Consider the following 23,026-nt stretch of genomic DNA (forward strand, 5'->3'; position numbering starts at 1 on the left):
CAATGAACCAGTTCACATGAACACCAGAGCAACTGAACTTGAATTCAACATTTGAAGCAATTCTGGAGCTTTCTCATGTAATGCTCAACTCAAATAGCCTTCTTTGAACACCAACAACTGATGCATTACAATGACTGGATTGAAAGTTCAAGTTCCTCTAAATCTTATAAGCAATTTATACTTCATTTTCACAAGCTATTAAGAAATCAGCACACCCATACAGAATGGCCAATAACTTTAAAATAAATCTTGTAATGATAGCCATCATCATGTTGTCATATGTGATAATTGAAACTATTATTGAAAATGTATCTTTTGCTATATATTTGAAAAGCAGGGTTGCTTCATATTTTTGTTATTTATGAGAAGAAAGAACTGAACTTTCTCTCTCTCTCTCTTTCTCTCATTCTCTCTCTCTCCCTCCCCCCTCTCTCATATGTGTGTGTGTTCCTGTGAATGCTTGAGATGGGGTCACAGGAAGAGGCTTAGTCTTAAGCTTGCTATGTAGCTCAGGTCAGTCTCAAACTATAATCTTCTTGCCTCAGCCCCTTGAGTACCAGAATTACAACTATCTGCCTACATGCCTGTCTTTGATTAAAAACAAAACAAAAACATACAACAAGGCTTTCTTTTCTTTTATGTTTACTTTATATATGAGTGTTTTGCTTGGATGTGTCTGTGTTCCACATGCAGGCAATGTAGAAGGAGGCCAGAAGAAGGTACCAGAGCTGCTGGGACTGAAGTTTCAGACTGTTGTGAAGCATTACATAGGTGCTGGGAATCAAACCCAGGCCCTCTCTGGAAGAGCAGCTGCTGCCCTTAACCACTGAGTCGTCTATCTCTTCAGTCCCTCATTTTATTACTAAGTGGGAAAACTAGCTGTTTGGTCCATGGTGAATTGCTTACTACATTTTACTTCTAAGGAGTTTGCTTTAAACTAGAAGAATTATGAGAGGTATTAATGGGTCATTACTTGGTCCATGTTTTTCATTTTTATTGAACTGTTTTCATAAAGTATATTTTGATCATATTCTTTCCCATTCCCCAACTCCTTCTAGATTCTCCCTACCTCCATGCCCATTCATATTCATGTCTTTTTTCTGACTGGTTGCTTGTTATGGTTTCAATTTTAAAAACATTTTTCATGAAATGAAAAAGGCATATATTAATATTGAGGGAGTATGATTCAACTGACACTAAAATTATAACTCATTTCCAGCATAGCACCCACAAAGCTATATTACTATGATGTCAATCGATATGGTATATTTTATTTCTGGAAAACCGATCTAGCACTGGCAAGGTTTGACCTACTGGGGCCCCACCCACAAGAGGTCCAGCACAATAGGGAGTCACACATACATGCTTCCCAGAGAGTGCATCCTGGGGCTGCTTTGCAGCCCTGCTGGCAGCATAGGAACTTCCCATCCACGAAGAAGCCATTGTGGTACTTGATCAGCAGGTGGGGATTGCCTCGTATCTCTGAAGGGCAGGTAGGGAGGACACAAGATATAAGCAGACATTAGCCCAGGAGAAGCAATGCAGTAAGTAAATACCATAATCTCAATAAATGACAATCTCACTTATCAGCAACTGAGGTAAGACCCAGTGTTTACCACAGTAGTTGGCTTTCATTAAGAAGTTAATAAACCCAAAGAATAAACAGAAAGCACAGCATGATCCACAGTCTAATCCCAGCACAATAATGTATCATTCTGATATGAAAAAGTTAGGGGAAATGCCTACACTGGCTAGCTTGCCATTAAGATTTTATAAATAGGTTTGTAAAGGTCCTGAATGGGTTCCAATACCTGATGTTCTTTGGTGGCATAAGTAGGCTGTGTATAGGACTACATCTTAGGAAAAAGAACTTCTGACAGATTGTACTGTTTGGAAATTTTTCAAAGAATCGTGCAATATGTCCTCCTTCCACTCTTTCCTTAGATCTGCCAATGTTAACTATATTTTTTGCTGCTTCTTTCTCTTCATTTTATACATCATTATTGTTCTAAAAATTTGTCATTATCATTCACATAATAATTTAGAGTGAATGGTAGATATAGGGCTTGAATTATATCACCCATAAATACTTCCCCACACAGTTTCTATTACCAAGGTTATTTATTTTCTTACCTAACTATAAAGGTAAATCTAGAATTCAGAAAATTGAATATATATTCATATTTTATTTTTTTCCAATTTCCAATGTTCTTTAAATGTTTTATTCTTTCTGATCCAGTATTACGTATGAAATTTAGTTGTTTAGTTGTCTTAGACCTGTAATAGTTTCTTATCTTTCCTTTGTCTTTCATGATTTTGACATCCTTCCTCTAAGGAATAAATAATTTGGAGGGGGTGGGAAGCTATCTTTTTCTTTTTAGACAAGTTCTTGTGTATACACCATCTAGTCTTGCCTCACCATGTAGCCAAAGATGACATTGAACTCTTGACTCTCCCAAAATGCTGGGAATATAGGACTCTGCCACCACATCTAGCTAGGGGTTATTATTTTTTTAAATATTTTTTTTATTTAAATTTGAAACAAGGTTGTTTTTCATGTCAATCCCAGTTCCTGTACCTTCCCATCCTCCCCTGCTCCCCCCACCAACCCCTATCCCATCACATTTCTGCTCCCCAGGGAGGGTGGACCTTCTATGGGGGATCTTCAAAGTCTGTCATATCATTTGGACCTGGGCATTCATAAGTTACACTAAGACTCCATGTGATTCACTTGGGAGCTGAGTGGTAAGCCCCCAAAGAGCCAAAGAATTAAAAGAAAAATACCCACCAACTACAGTGTGACAGTGTGCATTAGAAAAGCGGAGCTAAGGGTGAAACTTGGTGGTAGAGTTCCTGCCTAACATGCACCAGATCCTGGGTTCCATCGCTAGCACAGGAAAAATGAACCGTGAGAATAAAGAAATGTCAATCAAAACAAATTAAATTATAATTTTGGAATATAGTACTGTATCTATAAGAAATTAGCATATTTTTCAATACAGCAGAGACACATCCAAGGGTTTAGTAGAGAAGAGCTCAAGAAAGGAGGGATGGTTCTGAGTGCCACTTCAACTCTTCCTTCTGGATTTTATGTTCATCTAGAAAATTCCTAACTGGGAATCCAGAGCGTCCTTGTCCTGCTTTATTAACCCCACTTAAAGAGTAATAATTAGTATTGTACTTGGTCACTGAGGGGTGATAGGATACTATATATAAATCTTTGGCCTCATATAATTCAGTGAAAAGTAAGTTTTAGTAACGACATTCATTTAGTACAACTTATTTCACTTTAGCTGAAAATGCCAGCACCAAGGAAAAACTATACTAGTGATCATTAAGAATTAAGCATTAAGAGATTAAGAATTAAGGTTACAAAATGTTAACTTGAGTTTAGGCTAAAATATTCCCCAGGCATATTGCATACTTTCTTGCTAAGTGCTTCCTCTTTAAAGTGTCAAGATTGCCAATGTTTGCTGAGTCCCAAAGTCCACATTGCAACAATCCCGATACTTAATGATGACACTAAAAAGTGTATGTGACTATATATTTTTCCTCACATTCATTAGTTTGTCTACATACTACCCCTGCAGGTTGGCTGTTCTTGCTATCATGACTCTTTCAGAGTTAAATAGACTGATATAGTTTAAATTGGTGAGAGTTTGTAAGGGGAAATATTGTAAGGGGAACCTTTGTCTTCCCATGGCATATTAGTTTTTGCCAACATGATGACAGTCTCACCCACCTTGTCTATTCTTCAGCACAGAGACTGTGAAACACTAACACAGTTCTGAGAAATGTAGCATGAACAAAAGTTTTCAGCAAGGTGTGTGTGTGTGTGGGGGGGGGGGGTTCTAAGACAGTTTAGAACCTTCCAGTAGCCTGTAATAATGGTAAAACAGAAAGCTAGGGGGAACTTGGGTCTCTGACATCCTTGAATGGCTGCCCAATCCTAAAACTGCCTGCCTCCCATTCCTGTGGGAGAGAAAGCACAAATAGATTTGTTCCACTGATTGTTTGATGTCTTTTCTCCTCCAGTATAAACCACTGCTAACAGGCGCACACTTTCTGCTGCGCATATATCAGTACTAGGAAAGAGACACTACAGTTTCATGAGGGATCAAGAGATATGTTGTTGCTTGTCTCTTTGTTCCATCCATAAATCATCACATAGTTACCCCAAGGCCTGGACAACACGTATAGTTCTAGAAAGACCCACAAATGGAGACACAGGGGCTAACCAAGAGCTAAATATAAGGAGTATCTATATGACAAGCGAGCCCTAGGGGGTTCCCCCAAAGATGGCTGGCTGGGAAGCAAAACCTTAGGGCTCCTCCTGGAAGCCCCATTATAACTACATGCCTTATGTGTAAGAGGATATTTTAATACATTTTAGAGTCATTCATGCATGTAACTGCTTTAGGAGAAAAGAAACATGCCCCTCATTTTACAGGCCAGTAAAGGGCCAGATGTGTTACATAAGATAGATGACATGCTAACCAGATTTACCTGGCTCTGGCAGAGGTATCTGCCTCACTTCATTGAGATGATTGTAGATAATGAGGGGCACTTCTCTCTCTAATGACCAGTTCACTACTCCACAAAATGGATTGCTCAGTCCTTTTGCATAAAGGAAAAATGAAGAACTATGTGTGGGAAAGGATGTATGTGCATTGATGTGGGGTGGATGTGTGCAGTCTGAGGTATACTGAGATAGTGCCATAATATAAAATATAAACATGAAAATAACATCTTTCTCTGGCTAGGTTGTTAAAACCTGAAGCTGCACCAGTAGTCACTGATTTGAGTTAAATGCTATTCTTACAAAATGACCCTTTTGAAAACAAAAAGATTTCGGAGGGAAATATCATGGCGTTAATAACAACAATTCTCTCCCTTGTTACCATAGCAGCTGAAATATCATGAATAAAATCTTTATTAAATCCTCAGTTTGGGGCAAAAATATAGTGACTTAGCTTGTAACGGTGTGATTTTCAAAGTTGGGTTCAGGTAATTAAATTGGGAGACTCCTATTAACAAGGTTTGTGGCATTTATCTATTTTCTTTTAAACTTGTGGGGAAAATGAAGACTAATAATACCCCTGTCCATAGTTGTCAAGGGGATTATGCAACAAGATGCAACATGTGCTTGATAGAGTAGCTGGCAAGTGGTGAGTGCTCAGTACTATTATCACTGTCTATGAGAATTGGAAATATAGTCCCCACAGGACTTGAGGCGCAGCAGGAAGTACAGCTGGTCTGACCCCCCCACATCCCTCACCTCCTGCAGGGAAGACACAATAGCCAGCTCTGTGCTAGTTGTGAAAGTGAAGGTGATCCCCAGGCTTCCTGTCGGTAACACTGAGAATGCAAAAGCAAGCATGAATACAGCCCATTGCCTGAGCTTGGTAGGAAAACAACTCAAGCCTAAGGCATTCTGTTACCTTTTTGCAGTGCTTTCAGCCACCGAATTCGGCTCTCCTCGTTTGATGCATAGACATAGAGAAGCCCATCTTTATACACAATCTGGAAAGGAAAAAAAAAAGCAATGAGTTTTGATACAAGTGTTTCATGGTTCAGTCTGGTGTACTGTAAATTTTTATGTTACCAGAAATAAACGTTTTTTTTCTATAACATATACTAGCTTTGAATTATGTGTAAACAACTACAGGTTTTTAAGGCTTCCATATCTCAATATGCTTTGTGTCAGACACATGAGCACTTGGGAAAAAACATCACAGCAATGAAGCATGGAGCAGTGGTGGACATTAAAGCTTCACTTGGGGTGCCCTGGGCCAGGAAGTATTATAATTTGGTAAGTTACATATTTCATAGAAGTTTTGTGTTTCATATTTCTAACCAGTAGGCAATTCTTCTCACAATTAGAAAATCTTTATCTTCCTTAAGAAATATTTCCAGGGATGGAATATGAAAATTTTCGGCACCGCGATAAGCCTCACTGCCAACACAGCAATTCACATCGGACCAAATCAAACCAAATTATTAAAAGCCCACGTTTAATGGGTAAACGCTGCCAGGTGATTTTCTGATGCCCCTCCCCCCCAAGAGGAGACCGAAAAAAATCGTGTCTGTTTGGGGGGGGCAGTTTAAATACCCTGTGGCAGTGGTCTTGAGCAACTCTGGAGGAGGAGCATATTTGATGGGCTTTCTGAGATGAGGCAGGGGTTTGTGGGGAGAGAGAGACGAAGGAGGGGGACTGAGATGAAGTTTCTATCATAACATTCCAGACTCTTTGGGTATACGAATGCCAGGCTCTGAGGTGGAGCTATCCAGAATAGGATAGCTTTCCTTTTGCTAAACCATGTTGGGTAGTTCTCTCACATTCTGCTCAGTTTACGGTTTGTGTTTATATTCAGGAAAACTGTGTCTCCTTGTTAGGTCAGTCTGTCACATCATGTAGCATCTCAGACACTCTACACTATGTGTTTCTTATCCCTTATGACAACGCTTGTTTATGGTGCTGGAGGGATGGTTCAGGGGATAAGAAAAGCAGGGTGTGCTCCCATGTAAACCTGTAAGCCCACTGCTCTGGAGGTCACACAGAAGACAAGTATTGGGACTCCAGGATCAGTAGGAGATCCTGGAATAAGGTGGAGAGTGATGGTAATGATTCAGGCATTATGTTGGCCTGCTCCTGTCACCTGCCAGAATGCACTCAGGCAGTACTTTGGTCAGCCCAGGGTTCCATGAGTACTAGTCTACACGCAGCTGCAAAGGGCCCCTTTAAAAGAAAGACCCCTGCTCACTTTTGCTCTCTTTACATGCTCCTTTTCCCTCCCTTTGCCCCCTCCTCTCTTCCCTGAAGTTCCCCTGGGGCAAACAGGGCTTTTCCTGTCTCCCTCTTCTCTTCTGTCCTCTCTTGTGTTTCTGTGTCTCTTTAACTCTTTTCTCTTTCCTTCTTCTTCCCTCCCCTTGCTAATAAAACTTCTCACTTAAGCACTGTCTACCTGGCATGTTTGTCCCTCCACCCTGGTTAACCTCAGCCAACACGGAATCCAGGAAAGGTCCCCCTCAAGCTTTATCATAACAGTGATAGAGCAGAGTACCAGGTATCCTCCTGCCTCCACACTCAGGACACCCCATGTCCTCCTCTTGCAACCACAAGCATACATCGGGCTTATTTTACAACTAGAGAAGAACACATACCACTCATGAAAAATCTTCTAGAAGCTGAGTCATACTACTTTTAATATTTTTACTTTTATTTACATATGATATATATGAATATGATTTTTTCTAGCAAATGAACAAGTATACTCAGGGATAAGTTGTGATACATCTTTATGGCTATACAAACGGAAGTGGTGGGCTAGGAATTCTGTAGGGCCCCAAAACTTTTGTGGCTTTGGGTAGCCTCCATGTTCCTACTATGTTTGAGGTCACCTCCATGAGCACCCTCTCCCTTCATTTTCCCCAACTGGCTGATAAATTTGTGGTGGGTATAATTCAGCTTAAGCCCCTTCACAAACACATTCTTTGTAGCATAGAAATGGGCCAGAGGGATGGCTGAAAAGTAAGGCTACTTCTACTTGCCACAAACCTGATGACCTGATTTCAATCCCCTGAACCCACATGGTGGAAGGAAAAAATTGAGTCCAACAAGTTGTCTTCTTATTCCACATTCATGCTGTTGCATGTGGGAGTACACACACACACACACACACACACACACACACACACACACACACGTATATTTTTTTATTTATTTAATGTGGGACCCTCCACACTAAATAAATAAGTGTTAAAAAAGAAAGAATTCTTGGGGCTGTTGAAATAGCTAAGAGGTTGAGTGCACTGACTGCTCTTCCAGAGGACCTGGGTTCAATCCCCAGCAGCCATGTGGGAGCTAACAACTGTCTCTAACTCTAGTTCCAAGGAGACCCAACATGCTCTACATGCTGGCAAAATGCTCATACATATAAAATAAAAATAAAGATCTCACAAAGACAGGAAGGAAGGGAGGGAGGAAGGAAGAAAGAGGGAGGGAGAGAAGGAAGAGAGGAAGGGAGGAGGGAAAGAGGGAGGGAAGGAGGGAGGGAGAAAGGGAGGGAAACATTCTTTGGTGCAAATTACAAGTGCAGCGCCACCTGTTTCTCTGTAGTAGTCTCTTTCATCCCCTTATTTCAGCCTACAGTGCCTCCACACTTGCTGTTTAGTTCTGCTGCCTCCTCCAACTTGGTTAGTTAAGGTCTATTTGTCACCTCCAACAGAACCTTTTCTTGACATCTTGCAGTGAGGAGCAGAGCACAAGAAATGTATTGTATCAACCTCCATCTTAACACTCACAAGTCAGGGTGGGGTTGGTACTTAATCCTGCATAGCTTCCTACTTGCTGTTACTCAAGAGAGAGACACCCCATAGAGGTCCATAAAAGAGGTGGGTAGAGCTGAAGCAGGTCAGACCACAGTTGCTTACTCATCTTGCTTCCTCTCCCTCTGAGGGAAGCAGATTGGCCAGGATGGTTCTGATTAAACTGCCAACGCCCACTTGGGAATATTCCAAACATTATCATCCTCTCAAGGGATTGTTTTGCAATATTGCGATTTTCCTTTGTACAATGAGCTAACAGTAGAACATATTAAAGAAACCGTTCCCCCTCCTTTTTTTTTTTTTTTTACCTGAAATGGGTACTGTCTCTCCACAGGTGTCTGCTCCTCGAGGTTGACTTTTTCCACACATCTGATTTTCTTAATTTCTATGGATCCTTTTCTGCTTCCTCGTTTCTGAATCCAAAAGCAAACCAGAAGCTATATTATGTTGGTGTGTCATGGTGAGCAGGGAAAAGTGTACAGCCAAGTTAATGTCTGGGAGGAGACTAAGGGATCTAAGGGAGAGGCATGTTCTGTTGCTCCGTGACTGTCACAATCATATTTTTAAATTATGAACACACATGCTTCTCCAAAAGCAAATATCTGAGTGACTGTTAATAATCTTATTTGAGAATTGTATAATTTTTTTTCAAACCACGTGTCCAGTGGTTAATAGAAAAATCAGTTTAATGGTATGAAGCAGCTTCACTTAGTTTTGGTTTTTCTCTCATGATCAAGTTCTCAATGTCACAGAGCTGTTGTTACTTCCACTGCTATTTTAAGGCAGTAGTCCTCATCTCCCACACTAACATTTGAGGATGGATAACTTTGCTGTGAAGTAGAACCTGTGCACTGTAGGTTATTTTAGCAGCATCTCCAGTCCCTATCCATTGGATGCCAGTAGTGCTTACCCTCCCACCCTCAGAACTAGCTGTGACAGCTGAGGTATCTCTAGTCATTGTCCAATGTCTCCCAGGAAACAAAAATTACTTCAGCTGAGAACTACTGTTTTTTAAAGACGTTATGTTTGTTCTTAATAAAGCAAATTAAGTATTTCTTTAAAGCATGTTTCTTGCGTCATCATACTTTGGTTAAAGAGAGGCAGTGTAGCATATTGACGCAAGCTGATATTTACTCTTAGCTAAGAAACCTGACATTCTTTCTTTATAATCAAGTGCTGTGTGGAGACTTGGGGAAAGTGATAAACAGCACAAAACAAGGAAGGAAAACCTTACTTACCATTTTGTCATATTCGTAGTAGGAAAGGCTTGATTTGGTTAAAACAAAAAGCCGTTCCTTGTAATTATTGGGTGACATTTTCTTCTTTTGCTGTGACCTTTTGAGAAGCAGTTCTTCTAGAATGGATTTGGTATCCATATTGTCGTCCTAAAGTAAGAGGTAAAATGATTGCAGTATCTAGCTAGGGAGAATAAAGATGCCAACTTATAAAAATGAGACTGATTTGGGATTATAGAATAGATCATATACCCCTCATCTTTGTCCTGAGTTTGGCAGTATATGGCTTTTCTATAGCATTTTATGCCTTCCCTGACACATGTCTCACTCCGTAACATCAAATCACCATCTTTGCACCCTCCTCCTGACTACCTCATCACAATGATCCCTACTGTCAAAACATTCTAGACACATCTGTTGAACTGAATAGAAAATAGTAAAAAAAAAAAAAAATTAAGGTGCATTTCAAGAAGCTCACCATATATTAAGTAACTAACCAACTGAAATTTCCCTCCATGCCTGTGGCCAGTGGTTTCACCTTATTATCCAAATCACCACAAAACACTGGTATCATTGTAAGGAAGTTCACCACCCAGAACATGACAGAAAGGATGTGGGTATGATTAAGAATATCAAGATTAAATCAAAGAAAGAAGATGGGTGAAAAGGCAACAAAAATGTTGACAAAATAGACTCAAAAGAACAGCAGAATTAGTACATTTACAAAGGAAAAACTTTTCACTCCCAAACTACGGGAAACATTTAGAACTTAAGGTATTTATAGAGAAAAAGAAGTGCATCAATTCTCTCTTTCTTCTCAGGCACAGCAGTTTTAGGCCTCTCTGTGATAAGAAAAGTAGTGATGTTAAGCCGTGGGCCACACAAATAACCTTCAAGTTCTTTGCTTTGGGAGTCTGCACCATTATTTACAATTAGATGACCAGTAGTGAAGATCTTTCTCTGATGCTCTGAAGATAATTAAGTTTACTTACCTTAGACTCCTTGGAGCTGAAGTCTATGTACAGGTCTTAACTTTAAGCCTCAAGCTGTAAGCAAAAAGTTACTGCTCCGAGGCACCATCCTTCACATTCTCCCTGACTATGCCAGGGTCATGCATTAAAAGAGAAAATATTTGCATCCTATTAACACTCTTGATCAGGAAGCACCAGCACAGACATTGTTCCCAGGTGCAGGCGCAGAAGTAAACCCAGCCAGTCAGTAGCAGGTCCTTCCTACTAGCCCAGAAGTATGCCACAGCAGGTAGCAGACAGAAATGGAGACTAAGAAACACAACCTAGGGTTCAGTAAATCACCACCAGTTGGTCCTACTGATATAGACCACACAACGCTAAAAGTGAGAATTTAGAAAAACAACTCTTTAAATCTATGTCCATAGGTCAGAAGACTGTGACTATCCATAGGTCAGGAGACTGTGAAAACAATCCTTGACTTATAGGCAGACTACAGAAATTCCTGTTCATTAAGTAGAAGAAATTGTTGCACACATAAAGCTCTGATTTTTTTTATGGATTTTATTTTAAAAAAGGGATAATTCTTTTGTGAACATAGCATGGGGTGTGGTGATGAGATGATTCGGAGGGTAACAGCATTTGCCATGAAAACTTGATGATCTGAGTTTTGTTCTGAAACTCACATAAAGGTAGAGGAAGAGAATTGAGAATTGATTCCATATATAAGTCTTCTGACTACCACCATGCACAAGCATGCACATGCACACAAACAATGTTTTACATATAAAACAGAAGTTAAGTTAGTTAGGATTTGGGAGGAGTTGGGGAGGGGAAAGACTATGACCAAAATATGAAAAAAAAATCAAGTTATAAAATTTTTAAATGGAAAAAAATACCAGGGATATTTGCATATACTTTTAATCCTAGCACTTTAATTCCTGCACTTGGGAGGCAGAGGCAGGCATATCTCTATGAGTTCAGGGGCAGCCTGGTCTATATAGTGAGTTCAAGAGAGTCAAGGCAATGTAATGAGACCCTGTCTTCAACTACTTTCTTTCTTTGGCTTTGTTTATTTTGTTGTTGTTTTGTTTGTGAGACAGGGTCTCACTATGTAGCCCTGGTTATCCTAGAATTCACTTGGTAGATCAGGCTGGCTTCGAACTCTAGTGCTGGGATTAAAGGTGTGAGCCACCACCACCCTGCTCAATTTTTTTTTTAAAGGAAGGAAAGTAGGATTAGTTCATTTTGAGCAGTGTGGACACTGGTTTCTTTGCCTGGGGTTGGATGACAGGGCAGAGGTGAGGGTGAGGCATGGGAGGCAGGACCTGAGAAAGGAGGTGTCACACCTCTTTCTACCTCTGTTGCCATTCAAAGTTCCTTCCCTAATAAGATTGTTTCCTATGTCCAAAGTCTACGGTAACAAGAGAATGTTCTTGAATTGCATAGGAATTATGAAGTGGTAGTTTTATGCCATACATCCTTTGTAGGGTAACAAAAAAAAACTAGGCATAATTACAGGGTACTTTCGTATTATAGATACAGTCTACATTAAAAACGTTAAAAACTCTGCCCAATTTTCTCATACATGAGCAACTAAAACAGTCTTTCTCAAAGCCATCTACTAACTCAGCAGATCTGATCAGAACATGAGTTTAAACAAGCAGGGCTTCATGTTTGGGGGTAAGATGTAGTTTTTTCCCAGTGGTTAGTTTTTTCCCAGTCCTGCACAATGATTTACATACTGTTGTGTTCATTGAGCTCTCATGCACTTCACATTAAAGATGGGGCTGGAGAAAACTTTATATAGATGATTAAGAAAAAGAATTACAAAATTCTCTGTACACTAGAGTGAAAAAGAGGAGGAGTAGAAAGGGAGGTTATCTGGCTTTCAATTACATTCTACAATAAATTTCTAAGAGTTTACAAACCTTCTGCACCGGCCAAGTTATAACTTGTCAAATTTCAACACGCTTCATTTCAACCTGCTCTTTGTTTTTTTTTCCCACTTAAAAATCACATGGAATATGCTTCTTCTACAAACATGAAAACTCAAGCAGGACAAACAAAAAGACAAATGTATCTCTAGATTATTTTTCTTTTCAGATATATAGGCATGTATGCTTACTGTCATTAAAATGGGTTCACATTCTGTTCATGGGGGTCTGTCATGTGCAATCTTTGGATACCAGGCAATCTTTGGAGTAATGTGTCTCTGAAATTCAATTCACGAGAGCCAGATGTTCAAGGTTATGGTCCCTAAGGTGGACTCGCAGGTCCTTTTAGAGACCGGAAGAGCCCGGTTTTGATGAGCCCCAGTTTTGTCATCAGCAGATTAGTTTCTTCTAACAAACTTGCATGGTTTCTGCTCAGTGTTGGGCCTTCCCTTCTCCCTCTACCCACTTCCTTCTCCTCTGTGGACTTCTCTAGCTACAGGAGTATCCAATACCTCTAGCCTTGTGAGCAGTGCGCTCATGTACACTCACATAATAAAAATAAAATAAATATGTTTTTCAAGTAAGGACTTTTATTGTGGCATTTCACACATTTATTCCCAACTATCCTCTTCCAATGCTATCTCCTTGCTTTCCAGCACACATATTGAAGTGCTTTCCTTAGTTTCCCCCTCCGTTTATACCTCTTCTTCTTCTCTCATAGTCTCCATTCTAATCTCATGTCCTACACATACATATGTGTACATTTATACATACATGTACGTAGAGATTTAAATCGAGATTTTGCATGTATGAGAAATGTGGTACTTGTCTTCTGAATGTGTCTTATTGCCTTCAACCTGATGATCTCCAGTTTCACCATTTTTTTTTCTGCAAATGTCATAGCTTCATTCTTTTTTTACAACTAAACAGAGGTCCAAACTGAAGGAATTCCTGTGGCCCCATTTTCTACAGGAAATGATGCCTGGTTAATTTTTAGAAATGCAAGGCACCCTCCTTCTTAGTAGGATAGCAGTTAAAGAGGGCTCAGATACTCTTATTGATTCAAATGCCCACTCAGTGACTGCAACTTTTTCTATGCCCACCATCATTTAAAGGAAGTTCAGGTGAGAAAGCAAGAGGAAAAGAAGACCCTTTCACAGTACGCTGTCACATGAAACCTAGTTAGTATTAAACTGAAATCTATTTCCATACAGGAGTGGGTGGGATTTGGCTGGGCTGTCATAATACCACCCACAAAGAACAGAAACATCAATTTGCTTACCAAATAGTCCATGCTGCCTATTTCCATAAGCATATCAAAATACACATAGGGGAGGTAAAACCAAAAGCTGAAAGCATAAATACAGTGAAGCCAGCAACTATCATGTTATCGATTACATACATAAAAGCTACATGTTGAATTAGTATGGCTCATAATCACATGGTTATTTAAGATTCACAAGGAAATGATCTTGTGGGAGTAAGTGCAATGTGGCAGTTCTAGGTGGCATGCTTGACCTTCAACCCAAAGGGTTTCTGACACTGAGTGACTGGTTCCAGAAATAAAAGTCACTTTTCTATGACCTGAGTGACAACAAATATATGTGAGATAGGTTTCGTGACTAATTGATATGTAAGATTGTTATGCAGCAGTAGACTCCAAAGGTTCAAAGAGTGTACGATTGTCATTTGCCAGCTGTAGCACCTGGACCAGGCTCTTCCTCTCTTCTAAGTTTTACTGGCCCGATTCATAAAATGAGATCTATTACAGCCCTCTTGCATGAAGCCACTTAAATGAAACACCCGAAGAAGTAAAATGAAAGATTATTTTATTTTAAAAAGTGTGTGTGTGTGTGTGTGTGTGTGTGTGTGTGTGTGTGTGTGTGTGTAGACAGATACACACATGTAAGTGCAGTGCCTTCGTAGGATCCCCCTGGAGCCAGAGTTACAGATGGTTGTGAGCCATCCAATGTGGATTCTGGAAACCCAACTCTGGTCCTCTGCAAGACCAGTACAGTATAAACTTTGAACTGCAGAACCATCTCTCAAGCCCCAAAAGAAAGCAAAAATACAAATCATGAAAGCTATTATCTGATGGAGGTCAATGATAATGAGCTCTGGAGTACACAAAAACATTTCAGTAATAATGGCCCCTGCCAACATTTAAGAAGGGCTTGCTCTACACCAGGCACAATTTATCATTTCAGAAATGTTTATTTATTGGTTATAGTCACCCTGGGTAATGGGGTGTGACACACATTTGTGCACTCCTTAGAAGTAGGCTATTGTGCCTCCACCCTATTAGGCATGTCCTGGCACAACTAATCCTGTCCCAGGGTAGTTTGTGTAATTTCTATTCTTTAACGGTCACATTGTAGAGTATATTGTAATTTTAGTCCCTACTTACAGATGATGAAGCTACAATAGAAAAACAAATTGCCCAGTTGTAATTTACATTATATTGGTAAATTGTCAAGGGCTCTTTAGGCTTATTAAAAGTGGATTCTGGGAGTCAGTTGATACCCTCTGTCTCCTATTCAAGCATGTTTTGTTAAGTGTCCTCTAAACTCCCTGTCCTAGGTCAGGCTGGATCCCTGGCTCTGTAATAGAAAGAGGGGAAAACTGTAAACAACAAAGGGATTGACACAGGGCTTTATTCCCAGCACTCAGTAGGCAGAGTTAGGCAGATCTGAGTTCAAGGCCAGCCTGGTCTACAGAGTGAGTTCCAGGACAGCCAGGGCTGCATGGAAAAACCCTGTCTCTAAAATACCAAACAAAAACAAACAACTAAACAAACAAACCAAACGTGTGCCCTAGAGAATAGCTAAAAGATAAGCCATTTCCAACAGAGGTTACTACTGTTTATCCCAAGGTATAAACATGTCTGTAGTGGAAATGGGAAGCCAGAAGCTCATTGATAGAACGACTCCCAATCAGAAACTCCACTTGATCTTTGCTAGATGTTGTAAGTCTCCAGTTTGATGTTATTAGCTTTGCTTGCTCTCTCAACTGGACTATTCCACTTGGCCCCATTGGATGTTATAAAACCACATTTTGCTACCTATCTATGCTTTGCTTCTATTTCCTACTGACTATTTCTTTTATTTTCTTTTTACTTCTGTTTGCTAAATTCTTAATAAACACACTCACTTGAAACTGAAAATGCAGCTATTGTAAATCATCCTCTGAGCTACACAGAACACCAAGTCACACTGCTAATGTGTTGGACCTGGGATTTGAATACTTGTTTATTAGCTTCACAGTTCACATTCTTGATAAGGGAACCAGTGACAGAAGAGAACACAGACACACAAAAAAAATGCAGCCACAGGGTGTGAAAGCTTAGGGCAGCCCTCAGGATCATTTTTATTAATGAAACACTGAGCCATAACATCCTAAGCTCAAACCCAGTGATCCAACAGCCAGGGAGCTAGATTCTGCTGTCCTGCCTTAGACATGTTCACATCATGGCAGTGGACATACTCAGAAATAACTGAGCTTGGTGACACATGACTTAATCCCAGTATTCAGGAAGTAGAAGCAGGAGGAGCTCTGTGAATTCCAGGCCAGCCTGGTCTACATACTGAACCCCAGGCCAGCAAAGGCTACACAGTGAGATACTGTGGGAGCAGAGAGAGACAGAGACAGAGAGACCCAGAACCCCCCACACACACACGAGAGATAGAGAGAGAGAGAGAGAGAGAGAGAGAGAGAGAGAGAGAAATCTTCATTCAATCAAAGCCACTGGCACCTTAATAAGGCACACTGTTGAGAGAAATAGACATAAATATTGGTCTAATGAGATTGGTGCAAGGGACCTTTCTAGGCAACACTCAGAAAGATGAGATGGAAATAATTGTTCGTCAGGACCCCTCAGAGCAGCATTGAATAGTAAAACTCCGGGCTAGGGTACAGCATGGAGATAAAGAATGCTGGTCCATCATGTACAAGGTCCTGGTTTTCGCCCACAGAAACACAGAATCTATAGATGAATTATAACCCACATTTTTAATACTGGTAAAAATATGCAGGCTTAAAAGTGGGAGTGAATGGCAAGTAGTGAAGGAGAGGAAGAGGGGACCCAAAAAATGAGAATCATTTAAATGGGCCCCGAGAACATCTCTCTTAATGGAAAAGTATTTCCTGAATGGTTCAAGATGGTGTTTTTATGGCTTTGTTCTTTACAATGGAGAGCTCAGGCAGCAGTTCCTTACCCTTGACTTGGTTCCTTGTCTTCCTTTACATATCATTTAGCTATAGATTTTAATTGATTGATTGGTGCTAAAACAATAAAGTGATAAATGTTTTTAATGGGCAGCAGGGAGAGAGGAGTAAGCAGGCACCACAAATAAATATTAGGCAGGGGTTTGAAAGACAAACTTAGCACCCCTGTGGCAACTTTAATAGTCAAATATTTGTCCAAGGTCTTGCTTATCTTTCTGCCAAACAACTACATACAATCCAACTTCAAGCTGACGCAAGATCGAGAAGTATAATGCCGAATCAGGTGGAGTGGCTGAACAGAGTTTATGGTGCTGACTCTCAGCTCCACGGAACTTAAGTCCCTGTTTCACAGGGTACTGTGTAGGTCAGAGAGTTACAGTTGATCTTGGCTCGAGATTTACAGAATCAGTAATGTCAACACTCACATCCTCAGCATTTTGGAAAACCATACTTTAACTGCTCTGAGATAAGCTTATGAAAACAAAGCATCTCAGGGAGACTTTATTCTCATGGAGAGAGAGAATTCCAGTCCTGTTTCTGTTGGATATCACATTTGCTTTGCACACAAGATTCATCTTCTGTGCCTTCTAGAGAATTTCTAAGCTGCCTTTTCTTATTTTGAGCAACCTCTTATTTTTGCCTCTGCCCCCTAGAAGAACTCCCTCTGGGAATCTCCATCAGAAGAAAAGTTGAAGGTGGTAAATCTATCAGCTAGCATCGGTTTAGCATTTATTACTGTTTAGAAGTTCAGTGGCATAGGCAAACACATCACTTATAGATCGGTTCAAATTCTTGATGTGTCTCTGTGCAACCTGACATGTTACCTAATCCTGCTAAACCTCAGCTTCCCCATCTGTAAAAGGAGTAAAAACAATAACTGCCTTGAAAGATTTTGAGAAGTCACGAGAAAATGGCAGTGTAAAATCAGAAAGACTGAAGACAACGACATGTTCCTCAAAGATAAATTTTCCTTTTTTTATGCCCCGCCATCAGATCTTTATGTATTCTCAAGTCAACAAGTACCAGTTCCTTAGGTTTGCTGCAGGCCCTATCCAGGGTTGAATCAGCCCCTATGGGTGGTACATTTGTACTACCATAAACACTTATCCAAATGCATACTTGAGTGACTCATAGTGTGATCCATTGATCCAGGAGATTGATACCTCTTGGAGCTGCTTAGAAAGCAGCTGTAGTAAATACCCACCCCCCCCAACACAGGCACACTCATGCAAGCAACCCCAATGGAACCCAATGGGTCCCAACAAAATGGCCAAACATAGGAAAGATTCTTTTTCAGAAGGGCTTTAGAGGGGAGTGAGAGGGGACCAAGAGAGGGTAGTGGAGGCTGACAAATACTTATCAAAATACTTTGCATATGTGTATAAAATTATCAAAGAGTGAGTCACAAATGTAAAAGGCACAGCTGATTCTGTTTCTACCCCAGACCTAAAACCCAATCTGCATTGATGATTTATGGGCACACTGGAGTGTAAAGTGCACTGGCGTAAGACACCATTTCTTTGTACGGTTTTAAAGTTCACTGAAATCGTGGTAGCTAATGAGAACTTTTAAATTCTATGGTTGTGGGACAAAATGGACAATTTGCCTCCCACATTTCTATTTCCACAATAAGCACTCTTGATGCCTGATTTAGGAAGACTTCAGGAACCTAAAAGCAAACATTTGTAGCTTAAAGAGCTCGAGGGAAATATAAAGAAAAGCAGGTATAGCTAAAGAAAAATAAATAAAAAACAAACAAACAAACAAACAAAAAAACCCTGTCTTTTTTCAAGCAGTTACAAAGACAGTGTGAAAAGCCATGCAACGGCAGTACACAAAGAAAAGTGTGGAGAAAATCAGTAGAGGAAACAGCACAAAGCTACATCCAGCTGTTGAGGCTAGGCACCCAATAATCTCTGAGTGAGATTTTGAGAACGGCTAAAAATTCATAGAGAAACAATAGTAGTCTAAGCCTCTGGTTCCCAAATTACAAACTGGCTTTCGAGACCCAGGGGAAGCCCAACAACTCTGTATTCATAATTTTGTGATTATTATGATTATGATTATTACTGTGATTGGCTCTTCAAAATTTAAAAACTCTAGCCCCACAACACCTGGGCCTGAACCTATCCTTCTGGACGCTAGGACACTACATAGCTGCCAGCCACTTCAACGCACCATTGTATGCTTCTTTGTCCCTCTGGGGTCCACCTCCGTGAAGCGAAGCTGCTCCTGTGAGAACTCAGGCTCAGCTGTCCTCTCTCCAGCGGCAGTGCATTGTCTCACATTTTTCTGACTGTTGGGTCAGAAATGGCTACACGACTCAATGCCCCCAAAGCATTTATTGTCCTGCAGGGCCTTACACAATCCCACAGGAAACCACGCTCAACACTTAGCCAACACTTGTTGATGTGATTGAATGCAATGGACACGGGGACAAAAGCATATTTCGGACAGGCTCCAAACACCGATAACTGCAGCTCTGGCTTTTCCCAGGCAGCTCTTGGGGACATGTGATAACCCTGCCTTTGTTTCTCGAGCTTTGTGCTGGAAAGGACAAGAAAATATCTTGGTAAAACCCGACTTCTGACGCTGACTTCTTTCACAGGAGCCAGAATCAGGAAATCATTAGGTAATGCCAAGGGTACAGAGAATAAGCAACGAAAATTTCAGCCCAACGCTAGGACAAAAGGAGGCCTGAGAACAAAAAATACAACTCCGAAGGTGCACATAACCATGTTTTGTTAAAGACCAGAAAGAAGTTTGGAATTGTCAGTAAAAATGGGACCCAATATGATGCCTCCTTCTGAAAATAGTTAAAAACTGCTCTCAGCAAGCAGGCCAAGTCCATTTGTTTCTTTCAATGCCAAACCTAGCTAAAGAAATAAACAAGCCGTGGGCACCTGGTTCTGTGGATCCTACATGAAAACAGTGGCTGGTGGGACCTGCACCCACAATACCTATTCCACTGCAGTAGTCAAGCCTGCTATCAGAAGACTACAGGAATTCAAAGATTAGCAGAAATTCTACCAGTCAGACATGCCTTTGCCCATGGAAAATGAGTTAATTTATGACAAAGAAATTACTCTAAAAATGGGATTAAGATTGTGTTTGCTAATGTATGCTGCATCAATATCACAAAGAAAAAGTGTGATTTCTAGTTTTTATTGGTAATGACCACATCTTGGTATTTGGCTTTTTTCATCCCACTATTTTCTCTGGTGCATAATGGCTGGTCATGTATAATAACTCTAACAGTATTTAAAAATATATCACTTATTATTTTTTTTGTGTGTGTATGTGTGCGTGTTTGCCCAAGTGTGTATCTGTGCAGCACATGCATGCAGTACCCTTACAGGCCAGAAAAGGGTGGATATCGAAGGACTGGAGCTACAGACAGTTGAGAGTCAACATGAGGGTGCTGGGAATCAAGCCTGGGTCCTCCTGTGAGGAGCAATAGTGAGCCATATCTCCAGCCCCTTTGATGGCATATTTTAGACTCAGCTGTATGGTGCAAGAAACTTACCTTTTCAATATGTCTTGGATATACTGTATTATTATTTAATGAATTGGTGGGCATGATAATGTGTCTATATGTTAATGAGCATGTATGATACAGTCATATGATTATGCCTTATTTGGGCAATGGAGACTAAAGTTCCTGACTTTCCAGCAAGCATTCTTTTAGGCAGAGGTAGAATTAATATCACCGCTGTTCTTTGAGAGCTTGTCATGTGCTGATCATTCTGGTAGGAGCTGTTGACATGACAGAAAACAGCACAGACCTAACAACCTGGTAAAGTGATTTAATTCTATACCTCTTTCCCCATGGCAATTCATATTTGCTCCATGCCTTATATATGGCAGCATGGTATATAGATTTTAGAGTAAGAATAATTTAGAGGAGGAGAAACCTGGGTACAATCTTCTTGGATTTCAACACCCTCTTGGGGCTTGAAACACTCAAAGGCAGTAGGGAGGAGTGGTTCCGTCTAAGTTAAAATGTCACAAATTTATTTCCTACTTCTATTAATTCTCTTCCCGTGCTAGTTGTCCTGAAACTTTCTTTGGCTCTGTATTTTCCAAGGTTTCAGTTAACTGTTAACTTTTGATTCCAGTCGCATGATTTAATATCCTGGAATTATAGTCTTTATTATCTCTTTTGATGGGTGAGATCCCTGGCATTTTTCTGGGAAGCTTGTTTGTGCAAGCCTTTAGCAAACAACAGCTCAAGGGACACAGCATGGGATTTGGCTTTGTGTCGTGAAGAATCTTGCTTTCTTACACTTATGGCACTGAACCTGCTATAATTGAAGTTGACAAAGGGACAGGGAGAGGGGAAAGAGGGAGAAGAAAGAATGGAAAGAAGACGAGAGGGGGGAGGAAGAGGGAGAGGGAGGGAGGAAGGGAGAGAGAGAGAGAGAGAGAGAGAGAGAGAGAGAGAGGATATCTGTCAGGTTAGTGGCTGGCCTCTATGTTTGGTATGCTCAGCATGTAGGAGGCAGGCAGGTACATCTCAGTGAGGTTAAGGACAGCCTGGTCAACATAGAAGTTCCAGGCCAGCCAGAGCTACAGGACTACATAGTGAGACCCTGTATCAAACAATTTTGTTTGACTCATGTTTAATTTTTAACCTTCTGATATTTTTACACAAGTATCCAATGTATTTAAACATACCCACTTCCCTGTCTTCCTTCTCCCACTCTTGCTGCCTCTTTTCATTCCAACTAGGCCCTCTTCTACCTTTCATAATGTGCAGGGTGGCCCAGTTGCTGTGAGTTCATGATGGCAACAGCCATGTCACATCCAAAAGACAAGAGTTTCATAGTACTCCCCACTGTCCTCTGGCTCTCATGATCTTCCTGGCCCTTCTTCTGGGCTGTTCTTTGCTTCTTGGAAAGGGTAATCAGACTACACCTGTCCCATTCAGAGCTGAATCATTTATTCTCAGCACTTTGAATAGTTATGATGAATCTCTACACTAACTGTCTCACCCTACAATAAGAAGCTTCTCTGACCCAGACTAAGAGAAGCCCTAATTTATGAGTATAAACACAAATATTTAGAGCACAGTTTAGCTACCTGCCCATTCAGCAAAAACAATAGTAGACTCTCCACTAGGGCCTGTGATCTCCCCAGCCATGGGGTTTTGACCAGGTTTATATTTCCAGGCATGTATTTCTTTTCATGGAGTTGGGCCTCAAAGCAAGTATAAGTAGTTGGTGACCTCACAAACAGTCTTGCCATCATTGTACCAGTGGGCATATGCTGCATAGAAGGTTCATATTGTAAGAATATGGATCCATGTCTGGGTAAGACCGCTGATGGCTTTCCCCTGTAGCAGCCTGCAAAGCATCTTCCATCAGTATGAATGCTAGCCACCAGGAAGAACCATCTATCTCTAACTTATTATTTTAAATATGATTACCTTAGGTTTTATCCAAGACTCCCTGGATTAGAGAGACTCATATTATATTGTTAATGTATCCATCTCTGTTTGGAATGTCTAATAGATATGTCAGTTTTAACATGTTGAAAGCAGATTTCCTGATTGGTCCCTTCAACTGTCTCCTCCTATAGTTTTCCCCTCAGTTAATAGCAATTCCATCCATCCAGTGGGTCAGACCAACGAAGGCGGGCTACTTGTTTATTATTCTTCCTTACAATGCTCCATCTATCATGAATCATGGCTAGCACTAGTTTCTAAATGTGCCAAACATTTGACTACTTTTCTGTAGATGGATGTTTCTGTCCCCCCACCCCCTATCCTGAAGCTGCTTAGAAGTTGAGATCTGACATGGATTGTTCACACTTATTGGAAATGAAGATGAACCTATCACCTCTCCCAAAGATGGTTCAGTGGTGAAACAAATAACCTTGTTCCCTGTGAAAAGAGATGGGTGTGTGGGGTGTACACAGAAAGACCTGCTATCTCACATGGTTATAAAGTTTCTAGATACCAATGACATCTTTATATAAACTGTTGACATCCAGTCATGATTACCCCAGTTCCTTGGTGGAATGTAAGCATTTGAATACTAGTCAGAAAAGTGAATCAGCAACACCTCCTTTCTCAAAACAAACTCAATTGGGGTAGAGCAGTCATGTATGTATGTATGTATTATTGTGTGTGATTGTCTTTGTTATGAAATGGCAGAGCTGAGCAATTATGATAGACTTATGTCTACGAAATCTCAAGTGTTCTCTGTCTTGATTTCTCAGAGACAAATTTTGCTACCTCCTGCAATAGAAAATTGCTGATAGCTATAGGAATTATCTAGCAGCTTTGAATTGGGTTTGGCAGTTCTATTCCACAGATACTGTAGCATGCATT

General features: G+C 40.5%; 1 protein-coding gene across 1 annotated transcript in view; it reads right to left on the reverse strand.

Moving 5' to 3' along the window:
• Bmx (BMX non-receptor tyrosine kinase) overlaps positions 1–18,951 on the reverse strand; it is a 58,785-nt gene extending 39,834 nt beyond the window's left edge. Inside the window, exons 1-5 of the mRNA XM_051179210.1 lie at positions 18,871–18,951; positions 9,567–9,713; positions 8,637–8,741; positions 5,442–5,523; positions 1,363–1,482 (exon numbers count right to left, since the gene is read on the reverse strand). Coding sequence (XP_051035167.1) covers positions 1,363–1,482; positions 5,442–5,523; positions 8,637–8,741; positions 9,567–9,713; positions 18,871–18,873 — 457 coding nt within the window. The 5' untranslated portion in view covers positions 18,874–18,951. The remainder of the gene's footprint in view (positions 1–1,362; positions 1,483–5,441; positions 5,524–8,636; positions 8,742–9,566; positions 9,714–18,870) is intronic.
• Between the last annotated feature and the right edge of the window lie 4,075 nt (positions 18,952–23,026).

Source organism: Phodopus roborovskii, unplaced genomic scaffold (assembly GCF_943737965.1).
Source record: "Phodopus roborovskii unplaced genomic scaffold, PHOROB, whole genome shotgun sequence".
NCBI classification, from domain to species: Eukaryota; Metazoa; Chordata; class Mammalia; order Rodentia; family Cricetidae; genus Phodopus; species Phodopus roborovskii.